The following is a 21,738-nucleotide window of genomic DNA, read 5'->3' as shown; positions in this document are numbered from 1 at the left end:
AATTTAGATTTGAATTATATACTTTAAACATTGCCTGTACAGTTAAAATAAATGTTTTATGATGGCAGCAGATTACATTTACTCAACTGCCCATGAGAAAAATTCTCATGTATTACTGCCACTCCAGCAAAAAAAAAAAACTTAATCACAACTTTATGAGTTATCAGGTTATTACATTAAAATGACGTTGGAATAAATCATGCCACTACATGATATAGAACTTTTTATGGGGTTTATGGTTAATAACCGAAGACAAATAGACGCATAACACCATTTTTTTTCTCCATTTTATTTTCAATGCTTAATATCATGGGACAGGATTTAAGAATGGAGACCCATTTCAGTCAATGTTTGCCTCAGATGGGAGTAGAAGATTTGTATAATAATTAATAATAATAATATAAAGTCTGCATTGGTGGGTAAAGAATAGACAAATGTACAAGGAGGAGGAGGCACCTTGATCCCCAACTGGACGTGAACATTCCAAGAAGTAGAAGAAAGAACAAAGTCATCCAGTGAAGGTGATGGAAGTTCTTCGTCTTTCTTTAAAAAGAATTTCATTAAAACAACTGAGTCCAGACCGATTAAAAACAACGGAAGAAGAGAGAGCGAGGTGGTTATGATTCACTTCCACGTGGACTGACAGATAACTTCCTGTCACATGAGCTGCAGCCGCCGCAGAAAAAAAAAAAGACAGAACACAATCGCTTTGTCTTCGCCTTTGCTTTCTGGACGCGTGTGCGCAGTTAACCGTGTGTGAAAGTTTAAAAAAAAAAAAAAAAAAAAAAAAGAGGAAAAGGCAGCGCCTTTGTCGTACACACGTGTTGGCTTGGAGACCCACGCTAGCGATGATATGGCGGACGTCAACACAAACACTTGGTTCGAGGGAAGGAGGGGCGGAGACCCCGCCGCCGACTCACGAGTCTACAAGATGAACTTCCCTAGGAAGAAGCCGATGAAGATGGCCGCGATGACCACCAGGAGGGAGGGCAGAGAGGCGGCCGAGTTGACGGTGGCGTGATCCGAGCGTGCCATCTTCCTCATACGTGCGCTGTCGTCCTGGGGGAGGAAAAGCAAAGCGCGCTGATGTCAGCTTGGGATAGAACTGGAAGGCAATAGCTTGTTTGTTTTGTTTTTTTTGCTTTTTTTTTTTTTTTTGCACAAAAATCTGATTTCAATTTTAATTGCTTAAAATCGACAAATAATGACATTACAGTTTGACATAATACTAGTAATAATATAATTTGGGATTTGCTACAAACTCACCTATTTATTTTATTTTTTTTCGTGGCTATTTGCTGAAAAACGCTTATCGTTAGAATATCTGCATATTTTTGTCCTCTTTCTGTAATGTCTTCAGATGCCGCAAAATGGCACCAAAGCTCTCGCTAATAGGAATTTCTTAAAAGCAGTAATTGTGTCAAGGTATGATGAAGTGATACATCTTGACTGTTTTAAGATATCCACCAGATTCCTTCTTTGTCACGTCACCTTTAAGTGCCGGTTTTCCTCAGCCATTTTGCTCATCTCGGACTGCAACCGCTTGCACTTCTCCAGCAGCTTCTTCATCTCGCTATCATCCAATGAGGAGGCAGAGACAGTGGCCATGATGGTGGCGTTGGGGGCTGCGGCTGCTGCCGCTGAGGGCGGGTCAGCCTTGGCAGAGTTCATAACGGGGGCAGATTTGCTGGCGTCCACGTCATTCTGAAAGCGGGGAGGAAAACACTGAGTAGACATATGGCGGCGGGGCAACTACTACAAGGTTGAAGGTGATGTTTGCATAGACTACAGCCACGTTCAACAAATTCAAATAACGTAGAAGAGTTCATTTCTTAAAATAAATAAATAAATAAAATCCAGAAGGCCAGTTTGAAAAATAATTGATTGTTTTTGTTTATAAATATTGTAAACAAAACTTTCCCGTGACTTATGAACTTAAGAGTTTCACATTTTGACTAGAGCTGCTGAATGTAGTACGAGTTCCACTAGTGTTACACAGACTCCTTTAATTGGTACACAAAAGAATCCCTGCATGAATACAGTTCAGTTATACTTCAAATTTTAATACAATATTTCCACATCTTGAAAAGCACCAGTAGCAAATGATTCAATATGACTATTAGACAAGCCCATGTGATCACACATTTAAAGAATAGTTATTTTTTCTTCAGATGGCATCCCAGTAGCTTGAAACAAGCGGAAACCGGAAAACTCATATAGCGCCTCACCTTGCCACCAGAAATGGTTCATAAAATAACGTAAACATCTTTCTTACCATCTTATCGTTTTCAGAAGGCAACTCAAAGACGCATCTTAACTTGGAATCCATGAGGTCATCGGGTTTCGCGTCTCTCCACTGGCAGTGACGGCGAGAAAGAGAGCAAAGTGGGGAACGTTATTCATTGTCACAAACCGCCTGCAGCGGGGGTCAGGTAACGAAACTTCACATCCACAAAATATGAAATATTTTGGAACTTTCACTAGTAAAAGCAAATAATTATGGCACATGGAATATCGTAACAGAAACAATGCTATCTAATAAAACATCACAAGTCTGTTCTAGTAATACATTACTGGGATATTACTGCCCTCTGGTGACAGAAAGGGCGAAGTTCAACCGTCACACACATGCATGTTCCTCACCAAAGACTCCATGTCAGAGACGTTGGGTGGGGCGAAGATTGTCTGCACCATGAATTTGTGTTTGCTCTTCTCATTGGGGTCATAGTCAAAGGGCTGTAGCATAACTGAGGAGGGACAGCAAAGCACAGCGTTAACACAGTTAACTATTGAGGGAGGTCACGTTAAAGAGGACCTATAATGGGAAAGTGGTTTTTTTAATAGCTTGTGTGCAAATGGGTGCGTCTCTGGAGTTCCTGCCCACCCATCAAGACTGAAATTAAACCAAGTGAGTATTTAATATCAGTCCATTTCTGAAATTGTGTCTGTAAACAAGTCGCCCTAATTTACATAACAACCACCCCACTCGCGCCGATATAATTTTGATACACACGGACACGTCCCATGCTGTATTCGCAAAGCCAAAAGGTAAGCAGAGCTGCATTTCGTTTATTGGGGGATTAGTGTTTGGACTTGATAAGCACATTTTGATTGGTCGATGAAATTGTTCACCCTGCGATGATGTGGTTGTGCCACACATACACACAGTGAAAGAACCTCTGCTTTTGAGTTGAAATGCTTTTGTCTTTGCTTAAAATAGCAGTCAGAGTTGGGCACAAAATCCTTAGGGGCAAAAAAAAAAAAAAAGACAGGAAAAGCCTACTAGTTTGTCTCTGGTCCCACGTGATTTACTTCCTGACCCAAAATATACAAGAACCGCCATGATTTTTGGTAGCTTTTGGTAAACAGTTGTACAAACTACTGTGCTGATGGCTTGTTAGAGAATCATCCACCTTTTTTCTGTCTCATAATAGAATGAATTGAACAGGACAACAGTAAAAAGGCACAATTTTTCTGTTGGAAATCTTCAGTGGTGTGTTTGGTGGAAACCCGCAAGCGTCACTGACCAGAGATGTTGACGGCGGCTCCTGCTTCGATGACACCGCTGTTGGGCCGTACGCAATACCGGCGCGGTGCCGTCGTCTTGACTTTGAAACACACTCTTCTATCCAAGGGGTTCTTCAGCTTGAGGTTCGTAGTGACGACATCTGTGAACGGACCTGACGGAGGATAGAATGACAGTCAGTGGATTTATAACCACAGACTCATTTGTACAGTTTCATGGGTAAATTAATTGCATTTCAACTACGGCTGGAGGGAAGGGGGGAGAGAAAAAGAGGGGAAAAAAAAACTGACTTGGATAAGTCCACCACAAAAAAAAGTTGAAAACATTTCTGAAAAACTATAATTAATAAATTAAAAAAAAAAAACTATTTGAAACTCTCAATCTCAAGGTTTGGGGTGGCTTTAAACTAAAAAGGGACAAAAAAAAAGTTTAATATTTTATAAAATTACTACAAAGAGGAGCTGAGTAGCTTGGAGCAAAAACGTCCAAACAGGAATTCAAGAACAACGTGCACGTAACTACGAGACCGCACGCACTACTACAAGGTAAAGGTAACGGTATTCGGGTGGAAATTCAGTATTTCCAAATGCGATCTCCATACTTCAGTAGAAAATAAAATAAAATAAAAATGTTGGCAAAAAGTTCAAAACGAACTTCAAGAGGTCGTTTGAAACAAGAGTGCAACTCGATTAGGTCGATGTGATTACAAGTAATAATTGAATCAAAGCTTGTTAGGTTTGCGGTGGCAGCGCTGGATGACTTAAAGGGCTGCCAGCAGACCAGAGGAAGATAAAAGCATTCAAATGACTTCAATAGACTTGAGCTGGATTAAAGGCGGCCTCGAGAGGGACCACCTGAATGAGTCGAGAACGCTGGAGACTCCTTTCGCCGTTACACGCATGACTATAATGAAAGTTGACACTGATTTATTACAAATAGACCGACAATGCCACCACACATTAGTCGGCTAAGTTGTTGGACATAATAATCAGCCACGGAACCAGACATTATAAATCAGATATGTCACAGGACATTCCAATCAGCTATGCTAACAGAAAAAGCATCCGAGCGGTCATCATAAATCAGCTGTGCTGCCAGACATGAAAATCAGCTCAAGCGACATTGCTTATTGGCATGGTGAGTTCACACCAGACGCAAATTCAACTATTTGTGTGACGTGACCGCATATGAAGTCAGCTCGCCGTGCTATTTGACGAGCCGGCTTCATACGTGCAACTCCGGCGATCACACTCACACATTTCACGCGTGGCAAAAGTCGGCTTCGCATCCCGCAGCATTACGCTCCGTGAGTCGCTTTGTGTCGACAACAAATGTTTTCCCAAAGGTATCTGAGCATATTGCAGTGGGTACATGGAAACATTTAATGATTTATTTACAGGAACATAAATAAATATTCATAAACCCGTCATTAAAATGCTACGTGCGACAACTTGTTTAACAGGAGAAGCAACATGTGGCATAACTGCTGAATAAGATTCCTGTTAAGTGTTTTATTCCTGATATCTAAAATTGAAATACTTGTTGCGAGGGGAATTGTTGAAAAGCGCTCCAGTTTTTGGGAGTAATAGCTTTATTTCTTTCTTTTTAATTTCAAGGCGCCTATTTATTTTTGTTTAATTTCAGTTAAAAAGAAGACACCGTCTGAGAATTACATATTGAAATTAAGGAGATGAAATAAAATTATTTTGATGTCATTTTTTACTAGATTGTATTTTTGAGTGAGGGGTGACCCGAGGTATGACAAAAGGGTTTGGGGGTACATGATAACATACTCCAAGATTCCAGGAATAAATTGACAAATCAGCTCAAAAACAACTTGTGATGTTGGCCAGCATCATAATGCACGAAGGAATTGAGACTAGATAAAATCTAACGTTGGAAAGCACACGTGAGTGTCATGAGACGGACCCTATTCTCAACTCCAAGGCTAACTACACTGATTGAGTTTAGTTTAGTTTATGTAGCCCTAGTTGTTTTTCACAATGTCATGACTCATGAAGGCTAAATGCAGCTGATAAGAGTTAGAACTCTAATGGGAAGCAAGCTCAGCCACAAGATGACCAATACCAAGTATTGATCCTCCCGTGGATATGCAACCGCATCCAGCCAGACTTTGACGAGTGACTCTTCATTTCTATGCTCCGATAGCATAGCCGATTCTAACGTCCGATAGCAGAGCTAATGCCTTGCAGCATAGTCGATACTACGATCCATTGCACACCCGACTCGAAAGTCCCATAAGAATACACATCTCTGCTTCATTTTTTTTTGTCTTTGAGTGGATCTATTTGATTCGTGTTGTCTGAGAGGAACGAACACGACACAGACTTATACGTTAGCTTCTCATGCTAGAAAAACGTGAATTTGGTGTTTGCGCATGGCGGGTCGTGAGGTATTAAAGGCTGTGCATTAAGCTTGGCGAGTGTTGACAAAAGGCTACATTCAGAAAGATAAGACGCCAGGCATGACCAGCTTGCAGAACACAAGCACGGCAGTGTTGTTGTTGCCTGCCTGCGCGCGCGCACACACAAACAAACACACACACACAGGTATGTCACAAGCACATTCACGCAAACCTGTACGACAGTCAATGATGCTGTCTGTTGAGGACAATGCGTGTGCCAAAATAATCCCAGAAACTTGTGCATGCGTGATAACCATTGCCAGTGATACGAATCACCCGCTCCCAACTAAGAACTACTTTTTTTTTTTTTTTTTTTTTTTAAAACAACAACTAAAATATCTAAACCAATTAGCACAAAAAATGTCAAAACATTTTTTTTACAATGGTTAAAGCATGCCTGGATGTCACGTATTTGTTCCGTTTAAACCTTTGAAGGCGCATGATGCTTTTAGATGCCGTGTGCTTGCTTGTTAGCACAAAAACAAGCATTTGCTTTAGTTACATGCAGTAAGAACCCTTTCGATGGCCCCTTGTACACTTCCTGTAAAACACCATTTCACACCTTTCTCCCAAGATTATGCTCTATATATAAGGTGCACCCACACAGAACGCATAGGCAGGAATGAAGCAACTATAACAAGAGGGAGGGGAACTAAGGCCCTCCGTTATTTACTTTGACATGCTGCTTTGCCCCAGAAGAGACTGAACAGCGAGGAACGGGAACGCTGCAGCCAAGACAGATTGAGGAATACAAAACTGGGGCAAATCAGAGGTCACAAAGTAAAAAGCCCTTTTCACACTGCACTCGGTGTGAAAGAGTCGCGCGGAAACACGACAATGACGACGATGCACCAGGAGCCAGCGTGTCCATATTTGGAAGTGCTGATGTAGCAGCCTACCAAGAAAAAAACAGATTTTGCCGCTGGTGAGACGATACCTCAACACAAAAGGCCTTACTTCTCTCATTTTAAAAAGGAGGAGGAGGAGACGAGCAGCAATTGATAAAACAAATTACTCGGAGGGAACTTGGATAGTTTAATCATGCCATTGTTACCTGTAAATATTCCTGCCAAAAATCACTCTGTCAGCTCCTCTCCAATTCATATTTAGCATCTTTATACTGTATTATTTACGCCTTGAAGAAAATATTACGTACAAGTGTAGTTACTTTTTTATTTTTTTGCTGAATAAAATGTAATGGATTATTTAACATTTGATATTTTGTGGGCTTTACATTTTATTCTTACCTAGCTTATTTTTTTAATCTGATGCGCAAATGAAAATGTGGACAGCGCAGTAAAAAGTTGAATGACAATCAATAATTCAGAAACAAGTTCTTCATTGTGTTACATTGCAATATAAAATAAATTTGTATTGGCATGTGTTGGCCAGTGAACTTTGGGAACCACTAGAACCCTGATTGATGCTTAAAAAAAGAAGAAAAAAAAAAGAAAAAACTAAACTGTGAGCATAACTCAAGGCAACATGGAAACGGCTCCAACATAAATACACACACGGTACACCCACACTGCTTCCCTCTATTGCCTAACCCCGAGCTGACACCTTGGCTCATCTTGTTGCATGCCAGCCAAGTTTGGGTCCCCCAGGCCCGGTCTTGGTCTAAAAATAGCAGGGAAAAAGAGAAAAAGAAAGAGGGCTGCCCCCTTCTATGTAACGAGAAGAATCCCAGCGTGGAGACGAAACGTTCCTGCCAACATTATAAGAAATTGTGTTATTCATTGATATGTTGATAAGTGGTGTATGAGGATTATTCAATAGTAAAAACATACCACATGATTGCTTCATTAATTCAATCAGACAGTCTTGATAAAGTAATCTGATGTTAAGATAAATTACGTTAATTGGGTTTATTCATTAAATCTAACGGGAGAATATGGACGCCGTAAGGCAGATTGCTAATAATTAATTATAAATTCAGGTTCAATTCAGGGACACAAATCATTTTTGGAAGGCTCAACTTGAGCTAGGTTTAAGTGTCCATCCAAAACTAAGATCCCCAACAGATTGCAGCCAGTTTGACCTTTAAATCGTCACGTTAACGACTCAAACATGCTACGTTTTGACTCAGTGGGAAACATTTTGGTAGATATACAGTAGTCATAACTGGTGAAAATTTTATAGGATTCAAATTAGCATAATATGGAATCAGAGCACATAACTATGCATAGTTTCTTTATCATCTGTGACAATCGACTACAACTTATTGAGCAGTTGGGCATCTCTGTATATCTGCATTTCCCTAGTGGCAGCGCACACATAAGGAACCGCACAATGAATTTATGAAATGAAATGCTGATTCAAAAACTATTGAAATCATTACATTCCAACTAATTGTGTTGTCAGGTTTATCCGCAAATACTTCCTGCCCGCCATGGCACACGTAAATAATGGCTTTTTTAACACAAGATCTTACCACCGAACAAGCAAAGTCAATATTCAGGCTTTTTTTGTGTTTACATAGATGCATTTTTTTAAATAAATGCAAAACATGTATTTCACATTTGCCCTTAGACACAGCCATATTTTTATTTTATTTTCAACTTTGGTTTAAAAAATAAATAAAAATCACGTCATCAAGACGTTGACTTGGTAGTTATTGCGTGACAAACAGAACGCTAACCTGTAATAGGGAGCTGGCCTGGAACAGATTAGCAATGTGACAAGTGGCCGCCATCTTTGTGGAATTTCTATTAAAAAAAATAAAAACATGGGTTGAGTACTTCAAATGCCTCTGAAATCCTTAATGGGGAAAAAAAAAAGATTATTGGATATTAATAGCAGGAAAAGTTGTTTTCCATTTGTGCAGTTCCAGCCCCCTCTGGTGGTTAGTTTAATTTGAATTAGGCATGTTTTGGCCACCGAAAAACCCCATGCTAATCGGCAGATGAAGGGGAACAGAACACCTTTGAGTTTCCCCATAAACTGACCCGATTCACATAAATAAGTGCCTCAATATTAGTCACCATCAGTCACGCCAGGTCATTTATGTACATTTAGCTTAATGTTAACTGTACTATTTAAACTATATGTTGAATTAGGACCGCAGCTAATAAGCATTGTAAAGAGACATTTCTATGCAACTGCTTATGTTTATTTTATGTGACAGAAACCACACACACGAGCAAATTAAACAGCCCAAAGAGAAAACCTGGTGTGATTATTGTTCACATGAACAATACTATGTTCTAACTGATAAAAGGTCCCGTAAATCAGACATATCAGCAAATATTTTTCAACATGTCGCCCGTTTCAGCAGAACACAGGATTGTGAACGAAATAGACCATGACACTTAGTGCTGAGCCAATAGGAGCTCATTACAATAAAATGGTTTGGCCAGTCAATTTCTTTGTCAAGGCTGTTGTGTACAAAAACGCAATTTTCAGAACTCTGTTTCTCTTTTAATCTGATCTGAACATAGAAATCTCCACTTCTGCAAAACCCGTCATCGGCTTATCAAAATTATTGGCGCCTTTAACTAGGGTCAAAAGAGCCATTGAAACCAGTCTGTGCATTATACGATACAATACAACTTTATTTATAAACCGCATTTCACAACAGCTGGAGCTGTAACAAACTGCGTAGAGTAAAATATAAAAAAGCACTAATTTAATAACAACGATGGTTTAAGCAGTAAATTTAAAACAAATAAATGATAGCAGACAGCAGAAAACAGAAGAACGGTGAGAGTCTCATGCAGGGTCGAAAGCTAAACGATAAAAATGCGTCTTCAAACGAGTTTTAAGATTGAAGGGAGGGGGCTTGCCTAACATTTAATGTTAGGTCATTCTTGAGGTAAGAACCAGCGAAAGAAAAGGCTCTATCCCTTCTGAGGCTCTGATTATTCCTTGGCACCTTCAGTAGGGTCTGGTCCGCAGACCTGAGACACAGAGCAGGTGTGTAGGGGTTAATGGGGTCAGAGGCAATTTGCCAGACTGTCATTTTTGGGATCAGTCACATATTAATGTTCAATTCCATGGTGAACGCTGATTTATAGGGGCGGCGTAGCTCTGTGGTAGAGGTCGTTTCCCAACCGAGAGGTTTTTGGTTCGATCCCCGGCCATTGTAACCATGTGAAAGTGTCCTTGAGCAAGATACTGAACCCCTAGTAGCTCCTGATGGCACGTCATCAGTCGGTATATGAGGTAATAGTGTGAAGCGCTTTGAGTACCAAAGGTAGTTAAGTGCTACACATGTGGCAGCCCATTTAAGATACAAGTGTTTTGAGTAATGAATATGGTCACGTAACAAATTAACCTTGTAAGACAAGGCACCAGTTTACACAGATTGGCACATTTTTGCATCCAAGAGTTTGTAATGTTCTTAAGCTATATTTGCAAATGAATGGTGATTTGCAAATGTTTAAAACACCATTACACCACATAGACTAAACATAGCGTTCATATATATATATATATATATACACACATATGTACAATATTCTCTGCAAGCTCATCACTACACATCTATCAACAGAAAAAGCAACAGTTGGGATCAACAAACGCTTCAAGGGGATTTCAGGAGAAGGGTTTTGTTTAGAAAGAAGTTGAAAAAGGGGTGGTTTAAGACAAGCTAACACTTGGGCTAGCTGCCTAGCCACCGATTAAATGACATCACTGAAGGCTAGCCAGGTGAAGCTAACTCTAACGTTTTTCCATACTACCCTACACTTGGGTGGCTTTGCAGTATTTCAGAAAAGTGAGTTAGATAAACAGAATTTGCCAAGTTTGTTCTTTCACAAAGTGTCAGTCACTGAAATAGCTTGCCATGACAAAATGTATAGTTCCCACTCCACACATTGAGACGTTCCATTAATAAAACCATTCAAAGATGTTGGGCGATGCTAATAATGCTAACACGTTCAGTTCCAGCGACGTCAGCCACCCCCGGCATATCTCTGCCACCTTTGGCCGTCAGCGTGGCCTCGAGGCGCGGTTTGCCGCGTCACCGGAGCGCGAGGAGGCAGCGGCGGCCCGTCTGGTCCGCGGCTAACTTAAAATGGCGCTGAACGTTCGCTAGCACGCAGCCTACGACGAGCCGCTGGAGCGAGCGAGTGTAAAAAAAAAAAAAATAAAATAAAAAAATAAAAAAGGGTGCCCGGCAACACGCTGTCACGAACCACCGGGACATTTGTCACGCAACAGGCACATCGCGGCGCATCTTACCTTTAAATTTGAGGTCGGAAGGAGGCTCGAGAACAAGGACCTGGTCCAACTTTGACATTTTAGCTACAGAGGAGGGGGACGCGTGTGTGGAACGGGTCACTACTGAGCTGACGAGTGCAAAGCTCTGCTAGGCTACTCTCACATCACACGCTCTCTCTCTCTCTCTCTCTCTCTCTCTCTCTCTCTCTCTCTCTCTCTCTCTCTCTCTCTTTCTCTCTCTCTCTCTCTTTCGCTCTCTCTCTCTCAATCATTCTCTCTCTCTCTCTCGCTCTCTCGCTCTCTCTCGCGCTGTCCACGGTGCACAACGCTGACGTGCGCGGGCGTGCGGCTACTAATACTCGAACGCGCACGCAAGGTAACCGCTGCCAGTGCGTACGTACATGCGTGCTGACGTACGTTTACGGCCCCAGCTGATATGGTTAAGGGCGCGGTAATTGAATTAAACTGGAGGAGGAGGAATAAAATGAGAATAAGTTAAAATTGTCCACACGACCAAATCACTCTTTAATCCACCTAACATGACTTTTGACTGACTGCAACCATTACATATTTGCTTAAATTTGAAGTATTGTCAAAATTTTAGACAACAATTACACTCCTTAAAGTATAATGAGCATGTAATATAGTCTGAATTGTTTTAAATGTTCATATTTTATGTACATTAAATATATTTTAAATATAAAACACTATAAATATTTTATAATTTAAATATTGCTAAATTTACCTAATAGCCATTTCAAAATATTCTGTAATGTTTAGTTTAGATTGTTTTGCACTTACTGAACAATGTTTATCATTGGGATTGTTATTACTAATCATGTGGTCAAAACAGTGGCCTTTTCCATAATGGAGGCATGCTGGGATGGCAGGTCTAATGGCGACAAGTTCCAGGTTCCAGCCATGTCAGGAGGCCATAGGCAACCTTGACTTTTAAGCTTTCCCACAGAGTTTCATCTTGCACAGGCTGAATGTCCCTGAAACAAAACAGGAACTCAGAGTGTGGACCTTCACCAAGGACGAACGGTAGCAGTTTGTATTGTGGTGAAAAATGTGTCATGATAACCATAGAACAAGGAAATTAAATTTATGACAACACAAGAAACTGAACAAATAACTTCCTGTTCAGACACCATTTTCAAGCTGTTAGTACACTGAAAAAAATGCTGTGTTGAATTTGCTACATTTAATTTCATCAAGTGGCAGCACATAATAAAACCATCTGGATCAAGTTACATCTTTTACTTCAAAAACTGGATCCAGATGATCTTCTTTCATGTAACCACTTGACAAAATCAAATTAAGTAAATTCAACAGAAAAAACTTTTTCAGAGTAATTAAAACCTTTGGAGAAATGGTGTTGTTTGTTTTGCTCACACAATAAAATGAGCTTCCATAAAAATGTTGGTTTTATGGTCGTTTTTCTCCTGGAAAATTATGATTTTGATCTTGTAAAATGAAATCTTTTTTAAAATCTTAACCTTATTCTTGTACCATTGCAACATTTTTCACATAAAATACAGACTTTCACCGACGCTAACACTACTTTTATGTTTGGAAAGTTACATCTGTGACATAAATAACAGTTTTTTTTTTGCTTTTAAAATTGTGACTAGTTTCATAAAACTTCTCATTAAGGGCAAGTTTCTTGAAAGTTGAAACCTTATTTTCAAACAAAGAAAAATCACAACTGCTCTTGTATAATTAATTAGAATTAATAATTATTCTCCAAGTTGCAACTATTCCCACCCGCCAAAAAATACAACTGTATTCTGATAAAATGAAGACCCCCCCCCCCAAAAAAAAATAAAATAAATACAATTTTCGCAAACTTACAACAGCATTTATTCTCACAAAATTAAGACTTTTTTTTCTCGGGGAAATAGTTTAGTTTCATGAAATGACAATTATATTCTCACACAATTAGGACTTTCTCTTAAAACTGTAAAACATTTTTTCTTTAAAAAAATTAATTTGAAAGAAAAAAAAGTTTTATTTGCCAGTACCACTTCCTTTGACATGACATGATGATTTAAAAGATTATAAAAATAAAAGACTTATATGTCACTGCAGTTTTCCAAGATGGCTCCGAACCAAAATGACCTCGCTTGGCGCCATCTTCGTGGAAATGGGTTAAGTAGATTGAAAGTAATCCTGTTAGCAAAGGAAGAAACTATGATAAAATAAAGTGTAAAAGAGTATACTATTGTATAATTAACATTTTATTACGGTACACTGATTAGATGCATAAACAAGTTAGAGCGGATACAAGGAAGCTCTACATCCTTTGACAAATCAGCTGATTCATGCAGAAAAACACTTTTGGGAACATCAACTAATTTGACATTCACATGATCGCTTCGTAGCGCATTAACAATGAGTCCAGCATGGATGGATTAAAGTGTTGATTCGGAGGAAAACTTGCTTTAAAAACACACTTTAAAGAGGGAACTCAATGTTCTTGACTATACATTGACTTGACTTCCCCTTTAAAAAGATTTTTCGCATTTGTTAGTTCATTGTATTTAAACACTTTCGTACATGCTGAAATTTTTTTTTAAAAATTACCCTTTTTGGGTTAAAATAAAAATAGTATTAAAAAAAAAACCCACGTTACATTCCCTGTAGTGAAATCACAGAACAGTAAACGGCGGAACCTCCAGAGTGGAACAACACGTCAACTCAGGGAACATCTAAAGGATGAAGTTGGCTAATGAGCGCTTGCTTTCACAACATTAAAAAGCTGGTAACTTTTTACATTTGTAGGCAAGGTAAGAATGTTTAAAATGATAAATGTTTGTGCTGGTTAGGTTTCTTCGCACAAAAACGAAAAAAACAAAAAAATGTCATTGAGTTCCATTCACCATTCTATGGTTATCACGGAAATGGAATTTATGGTATAAGAAACGTAGCAGACAGAAAATATCAACTTGAAAATGATGACTTTATTCCCGTAAAATTATGCCTTCAACCTTGTGAAGTTACAACTTTTTCTTGAGAAACTAGACAAAAAATTTCCTAACAAGGCAAACTACCTTTTCTCGCAAATTTACAACTTTATGTACACAAAAAAAAGGACTTTTTCCCCCCTACATAAAATGAGGACTATATCAAATGACAACTTTCTTTATGCCAAATCAACACTTTTTTGGGGGGGTCGTAAAATGACATTTTTTTTTTCTTTCAAAAATGTTATTTTACCCGAAAGAGAATTGCATTTTTTTATCAAAAATTATCATGTGTGAAAACCATAAGCATAGAACCAAAATTGAACCTAACGCAACAAAAAAAAAAAAATTACTGGTGATTTGAAAACACCTTCTTGTTCCCTCTTCATGACATGTCTGTCTTGAAACAGCGCTTTACACCCGCTCGACGTGATGCGTCCACTATGGAGGTTCCGCTGTAGTCATTCAGCATGTAAACTCTCGTAAAGGGGAGGGTCACAATGTTCCAGCAGGAGGCGTCGTACTGTAACCATGCAAGCATTACAGTTACCTCTTACACAAGCGCATATGAGTGTGCTACACAAGTGCGCGTGCATTGCAAATGTTTGAAGAGCCACAGTGCATTGAAGGCAATGAGAGCCGACGCGAGGGAAATGCATTGCAATGCAGCAACAGAGGACGACATCGTATTTGCTTAAAAACAACAACAACAAAAAAGGGGAAGTTCTTCTTTCTCTGAAAGTTGAAGTTACGTCACGTTTAAATATTAAGGCCACACTGAAAAGGCAAAAAAAAAAAATTGCAATTGACAAATGACTACCGGTGAGAGTTCTAATGGTATGAGAAAAATGTTTTGACACTGTCAAATCATATTTGATGGTTGTTAAACGTTAACCTGACGAAACAACCTGGAACCCGACAGCTGCGGTTGATTGGAAAGCAGTTGCATGAGGATCAGTGCTATAGAAAATGGATGGATGGAGGACACGCGACAGTCGTCAGTTTAGTTCATGTATGCATTTATTGTTGTAATAATACGACTTCATTCTCATAAAATTATAACTTATTCTACCAATATCACGCTTTTTATTCATAATATTGTGCTCCCCCCGTTACTATGACTTTTTCTTGTAAAAATTATGAATTTGTTGTCAATTCAGACGATATTCTAACTTTTTTCTACAGCATGGTTCTTACAACTTTTAAAATTGTAATATTACAACTTTAGAGTTACCATTTAACACTAGTAAAGTTATGCATTTCTTCTAAAATTTGTTTTCCTAAAATATAACAAATCTTATCTTGTGTTTTTTCCTCACAATGTTACCTCTTTATTTTTGTGGAATAATATATTTCAGGTAATATACAACTTAATTCCTGTAAAACAAAAAACTGTGACTTTCTCTTCTAATAATAGGACTTCATTCTCCGAAAAAGACGACTTATTTTCATATAAAATTTTTTGTTAAAGTTTTCAACTTTCTTATCGCAATATTTAAAAAATAAAATACAAATCAAGAACTTACTTTTTTTCCCCTTTTCATCGTGGCCCTAATGCCTTTTAAAACATGTGACACTAAGCATGATGATGTTCTGCATTGCAGCTGCGACCTGGACGGTTTGTGGCCGTACTAGCAGCACCTCCTGGTGGACGGAGCAGGCTGTCGGGTCAGTTTGAACGACTCTGTGCTTTCCACGTCGGGGTTTTCCAGCGGCGGGATCTGTTTGCCTGAAATAAAAAGTTGTTAATATGCTGCCACGCTGTAATTGGAAGCACAGAAAATTCTTTGGTTTTCACCCACAAAATGGTTTATATGAACTCAGTGACACAACACATACTGATGGTTACACAGTAGGTTTGTACATCACGCCCATAAAAGATGATTCAAAACCTACTGATCTTCTGGAAGAGTTCCTCCACGTTGACGGCATTCCTGGCGCTGGTCTCGATGAAGATGGCGGCGATGGATTCGGCAAACTCTTTAGCCTCCTTCATGGGGACTTCCCTACAATGTCAGGTATGAGATAGATGAGGAACTTATTTAAGGACATACAGCGGTGCCCTAACTTATGAGTTTAAGTCATCCTGAGGCTACACTCATAACTCCAAACACACATATCTCAAATCATCTCGCCCCATTGAAATGAATGAAAATGCCATTAGTCCATTTCAGCCCACTCCAAAACACAAATAATCTGTTTGATAACATGGAGGGAAAATAGCGTAGAATAGCATGGTGTGCGCATCTTGGCCACCAGGGGTCAGTAAAATACATATAGACATACTACATGTAGATTTGATTGAAGAAAAATAAGTCTGCTGCAACTAATCTGCAATACTGATTTTTCACACAGAATGAAGGAATATGCCCATCAGAGATAATGTATGCTCTTTCCGCATGTGTTGATGCTGTTTGTGTTCAACTGTAAGTTGTTCAAAGCGTTTCCAACAACTGCAACATTTATAGGCGTTAGCATTAAGTTGGAAAACTTTTGTGAGACAGAGTCAATGTGATTAAACATGGTGTAAGTCATTGTATTTTGTTTTACAGTAAACTTCAATTGGGCTTGAGGTAATCCCTAAATAATTTTTCATTATCTGCCAAACTTTGCAGGTTCGCTACGTCATAGTACCACTTTATTTGTACTACAGTAATGAGTAACCCACCTGATGTCTCCTAAGTCATTCTTGTTCCCTGCGATGGCAACAACGATGTCCTCTGGCCCGTGTTCCTTCAGCTCCTTTACCCACTTCTTCAGTGTCTGGAAAGAGTCCTGCAAACACAGTTGGCAGAAAATTACTGGGTCAACTTCATTCCCCAATTCTGTGGTATTGCCGTTACACAGCGCAGTGATGGCGGGGAGAAAAGGTGAAAAAAGTCATCTGGTGTCCTGGTGGTTTGCACGTCTGCCACATAAGATAGTTCTAAGGTTCGAGGTTTGAACTCGGCTCTGACCTTCTTGTGTGGAGTTTGGATGTTCTCCTGAATTCGCATTGGTTTTTTGCGGGTACACCATCTTATGACCGCAATCCAAAAGCGCATCTTTGGTTCATTGTAGCCTCGAAATTGTGCAAAAGTGTGAATGGTTGTTTGACTACAGTGCAACTGGAAAGTAATCACAGCATTCGAATGAAATTAAGTTTTTCCTCAAAATTCTTTACACAAAACTCCATCATGGCAACATGAGAAAAGTGTTTTTTTTGTTTGTTTGTTTTTTTAAATGTATTTTTAAAAATAACATTAAAATCACTGCCTTTGCAACAAAGCTCAAAATTGAGCTCAGGTGCATCATGTTTCTACTGATGATCTTTGACAGGTTCTTACAGCTTAATTGGAATCAACTGCTGGTGAAGTCAGTTGATTGCACAAGATTTGGAAAAGTACTTGCCAACATGCACAGATTGTAGAAACCTTCCTCCACCAGTGAAAATGCCGTATTATTACATTATTATTTTTGAGTCCAATGAAAGGCTTACCAGTTTAGTGATGTCATAGACGATGACAGCAGCAGCTGATCCTCTGTAGTACATCGGAGCTAATGAATGAAACTACAAAGAGAAAAAAAGGCCTACATTAACTTGACTCAAATTTCATATTGTGCTGTAACAACACCAAAGTGGACTTTCCCGCCATGACCTCACAGACGCCATGTGACGACACGAAACCATGACGGTTCTTGCGATGAAACGAACTTCAGTAGAGACTGTTTCAACCCCTCTGCAATGCATTTCATGAAGGGAAGCTGTCAACAGAAAAACGCTTGCAAAATTCCACTGATCTCAACAACATGACGCACACGCAGCCAAGCAAGGCTTCTCTGCTGCCCTGAACGCTCTCAGAAGCACTGACTTTCACGTACAACTTCATTATAAATACTTGCTCAATGAAATTGTATTCATTTATTGGTACATGTTACTTGATAACAGTTTAATTTGTTATTTTGTAGCGTGTCTGTTGGTTCATCTAATCGAGAAAGAAAGAGAAAGAGTGAATGTATCCCCCCTATAAACCAACTCATTCGCTGTTTTTGTGCTTCAGCTAGTGAAAAGAAATATTGGCATATAATTATACATCTGCATATTATAGGGCTGTGCATGAATCGGTGGTGATTAGAACTGGGATTCGAGTGGGCTCGGAAAATCGATCAGCAATTCAGTATCTTCGACCAAAACGCGCCAATGAACTGTCCAGTTCAATCGAGCGTTTTCAACTAAGTAAATGTGAGGGTTTGTACAGCACTTTGGGCGCCATTTACTGTGTAGCATTTTGATCAAACTAGATTTTTCATTTGTTGGACTGCGACTTGGCTTTATTGCAGAAAAGTAAAAAAAGAACACATTTGGATGTCATGCATTACTGTCATCACGAATAGTAAATCTGGATTTGAAGTGCGACTCGAAGCACTAACCATATAATGACAAACGTTGTCCTTTGGCGACATCTTGTGGCATCTTTCGGCAATTCTAATTAATTGATCATTAACTTCCACGATTAATGAGGGTTTACTGTGGTCAATATTTTCCCTGTGGTCAAATGAATGTGACGCCAGGCTAGCAAGTGTCCTCGTGATCTTCAACATGAAGGCGGATCATGACGTTTCACGGCCAAGAGTGAGTCGGTCACAAGAGAACACGATACATGATGGGGGCATGCGAGAAAATCAAAGTATGTGAACAACAAACAAAAAAAAGGAAGGAAAAAAATAAAGAGTATGTCACCCGCTCCTGTCCCGCCGTGTCCCAGATCAGGAATTTGTGCAACTCGCTTCCGGACGGCACTGTCTTGGTCAGGAATGAGGCTCTAGGGATGGACATGTAGCATTAGCCACAGCATAAAATTTCAGTTTCAAGAAACCTTTTCAGCATTTGTAACAGTGTAAAACCTTATGCAGCATTAGCGTCAGTCTGAAATGTCACTTAGCATTAGCGACATTCTCAAGATTCGTTTAGCATTAGTGACAGTGGAGCATGTCACTTAGCATTAGCGACAGTCTAAAACATCCCTCGGCATTAGCAACACTAAAATTGTACTTAGCATTAAACTTCCCTATGAATTAGTGACAGTCGAAAGCTTTAATTAGTATTAGCCGCAATGTAAAACGTTGCTTGTTTTCGTAAGGATCCATAACATCACCTAGCATTAGCATGGTGTAATTTTTCACCCAGCTTTACACTTTTCATAGCATCACTTAGCATTTAGCAACAGGCTACATCATGACTTAGAATTCCCTTCACTCAGAATTGGACGTCAGTTAGCATTAGCAACAGAGCTAACCTAAAAGTAATAGACATATTTCAGAATTAGCTACCACCTATTAGACTTCGCAAAGCATACGTTAGCATTTAGTGAAAGTGCAAACTTCCACTTAGCATTAAACGTGAGTTAAAACTTAACTTCAATTAGAAATTAGCGCCATCTTCGTGGAATTTTCTTCAAACGCTTCTAAATCATCCATAACAAAAATATTCAGGAAGAGAAAAAAAAGTGACTAGTGAAGAACATAACCTATTCTACTGCACATACAGCTCTTCTTACGAATATTGTTCAGTTAGCGCTATTTAGTTTTTTGGGTAAGCGACGCCTTTTGAATTGTCACAGTAATTTTGAGGCAGAGAGTTGGAGAACCGCTCGGAATTTCAGCACATGCGATCTTATTTGTGGATAATTTTAACTGCCACTTGTCAGCCAATCAAAGAAGGGTTCCCTGAGTAGCAGGAGACAAAAAAGGTTTGAGGTTATACAATATGCTGAGAAAAAAATTAAGTTATACTGGTTTAGTCTAATCTGATGATGTTTTTGGACCAGAATTTCTACAGGTAATATCACACAAAAAAGTTCCTACTTATGGTATTTTTTTCCAGCAAAATAAAAATAAATAAATAAATTAATTAATTTCTCTGGAACACAACATTCGATTTTTGGAAGTATCTTCTTATTACACGTGTATGACAGCAAACAAGGATTAATGATGGAAACAGTTTGACTTTGGAATTGTTTACTTGTACTATTTCCTATAAGAAATATGAATTCCAACTGTATTCCACAAGTCGCTATAAAATTGCTGCCTCCTTGGCTGAGGTCTCACCCTATCGTGGGGCTGATGTTGTGGTCAAAGTGATCCTGGACGAAGCGACAGACAATGCTGGATTTGCCCACACCGGTGTCCTGCACACATTCACACATGCAAAGTCAGCAAAGACCATGATTCATTCAGAAAAATATTTAGATTCCAATCATGCAGCATGATAGCTAAAAACGCATAATTGTCCATCCTAATGTCCCAATTGTTTATAATAATGTATATGGACAATTGATTTAACACTTGTTAAACATCACTTTGCATTAGCAACAGTTTAAAAATGTTTAACTTAGCGCTGAACTGTCAATGCTTCCGTCAAGAGAAATTAATTTAAACATTTAATTACTTTTAAAACATTGGCATTAATATTGAGAATTTAAAACAATTTTAGAATAAATACAACATAATGAAATTTAAGTGGAGAGAATTCCTTTTTAAATTTAATTATTCAATTTCAATATATTAGATTAATAATAAGATCATATAATATATATATAATATATAATAATAGATTAATTAAACTATTTGATTAAATAAAAATGTAATTATGTGTTTATATATTTAAATTTTTTAAATATAAAAAAGTTTTTGAGATGCACATCAAGACAATCATTTTTCAACATTGAGTAATTAAATTTTAATGCATTGTTTTGTGACTCACAGTGGTGAGCCCTGAAGAGATGAGTCAAAAGCACAGCAACAAAAACAATTTTATTTTCTTTATTAAATAATTAGAAATGCATAGTAAATTCTGAACTCGTCAGAAATGACGATGAGCTCTTCTGTTGTTGTTTTTAGTTTTAGTTTTTAAATGTGACAATATGGAACGTAATGAGAAGTCAAATTAAATATAAAATGATGTTCTTGTCTGAACAATTAGTTCTCTTATAAAGTGACAGCTAAAAATGAATGGCAAGTCGTGGCGGTGACGTCACATAACGTCAGAACTGAAAAAAAATGTTCGCAAATTGTCAGCTGCTCCTGATGAGGTTTTGGTTTTTGTTTTTTGGGTCAACTTCAGCTCGCCATCAACAGGTTACATTTTCAGTATTTTTCGTACGAAAAAAAAGTTGACATTTCAGACCGCTAGTTAGAACGTGGTCTTGTGAAGTCTAAATTCAGCTTAAACAAAAAAAAACAAACAAAAGTATCGAAGGAATTTCCCCAAAATGGAGGGGGATTAAAAAGAAGGTGACACTTACCCCTAAAAGACAAACTTTAAGCTCCCTTATCGCCATGGTGGGTCGCCAAAATGACTTATATCATTGTATGACAGTGTTCAATTACTGTCTTTGTCTCGTCATGCTTGAAACATGTTCTTTTTCCAACAGCAGCCCCCGACTCTATGTAAGAGAGAAAAAAACCCAACCCCGGACTGTCTGACTTGCTGACCATCAGCAAGAACATCCCGCACCAAAATGGGATACACATCCTGTGACGGATTCCAAAATAAAAAACACATGGACAAAGAAGCGTACATAATGAAACAAGTTTGAAGTAAAGAGACTGCGTTTTTAACTGTAAACTATATATTAACTAATTCTACTGTTTGTTGACTCGCAAATTGTGAAAAAAAA

At 38.6% G+C, this 21,738-nt stretch overlaps 2 protein-coding genes across 3 annotated transcripts; both read right to left on the bottom strand.

Moving 5' to 3' along the window:
• Nucleotides 1–270: 270 nt before the first annotated feature.
• LOC148326142 (vesicle-associated membrane protein-associated protein A-like) lies at nt 271–11,433 on the bottom strand. The gene is made up of 6 exons (XM_088312102.1): nt 11,136–11,433; nt 3,528–3,680; nt 2,644–2,747; nt 2,276–2,356; nt 1,492–1,704; nt 271–1,059 (listed from the first exon to the last, which is right to left on the bottom strand). Exons 1-6 carry the CDS (start codon nt 11,191–11,193, stop codon nt 925–927), a joined length of 744 nt encoding a protein of 247 aa, XP_088168228.1. The 5' UTR covers nt 11,194–11,433; the 3' UTR covers nt 271–924.
• Nucleotides 11,434–13,333: 1,900 nt separating this feature from the next.
• Nucleotides 13,334–21,581, bottom strand: rab31 (RAB31, member RAS oncogene family). 2 transcript variants are annotated; one of them, XR_015846231.1, is made up of 8 exons: nt 21,364–21,581; nt 20,168–20,247; nt 18,801–18,882; nt 17,559–17,630; nt 16,749–16,855; nt 15,977–16,086; nt 15,607–15,809; nt 13,334–14,603 (listed from the first exon to the last, which is right to left on the bottom strand). XR_015846231.1 is itself a non-coding variant. In XM_088311992.1 (7 exons), exons 1-7 carry the CDS (start codon nt 21,397–21,399, stop codon nt 15,712–15,714), a joined length of 585 nt encoding a protein of 194 aa, XP_088168118.1. In that variant the 5' UTR covers nt 21,400–21,581; the 3' UTR covers nt 13,334–15,711. The 2 variants fall into 2 exon arrangements, 1 of the variants encoding a protein (XP_088168118.1); XM_088311992.1 differs by having other exon boundaries at nt 13,334–15,809.
• Nucleotides 21,582–21,738: the final 157 nt, after the last annotated feature.

This window comes from Idiotropiscis lumnitzeri, chromosome 12 (genome assembly GCF_059441095.1).
Source record: "Idiotropiscis lumnitzeri isolate Australia: NSW breed Sydney's pygmy pipehorse chromosome 12, RoL_Ilum_1.0, whole genome shotgun sequence".
Taxonomy (NCBI): domain Eukaryota; kingdom Metazoa; phylum Chordata; class Actinopteri; order Syngnathiformes; family Syngnathidae; genus Idiotropiscis; species Idiotropiscis lumnitzeri.
The sequence above is the reverse complement of the archived record's forward strand: the minus strand, read 5'-3'. Positions and strand labels throughout refer to the sequence as shown.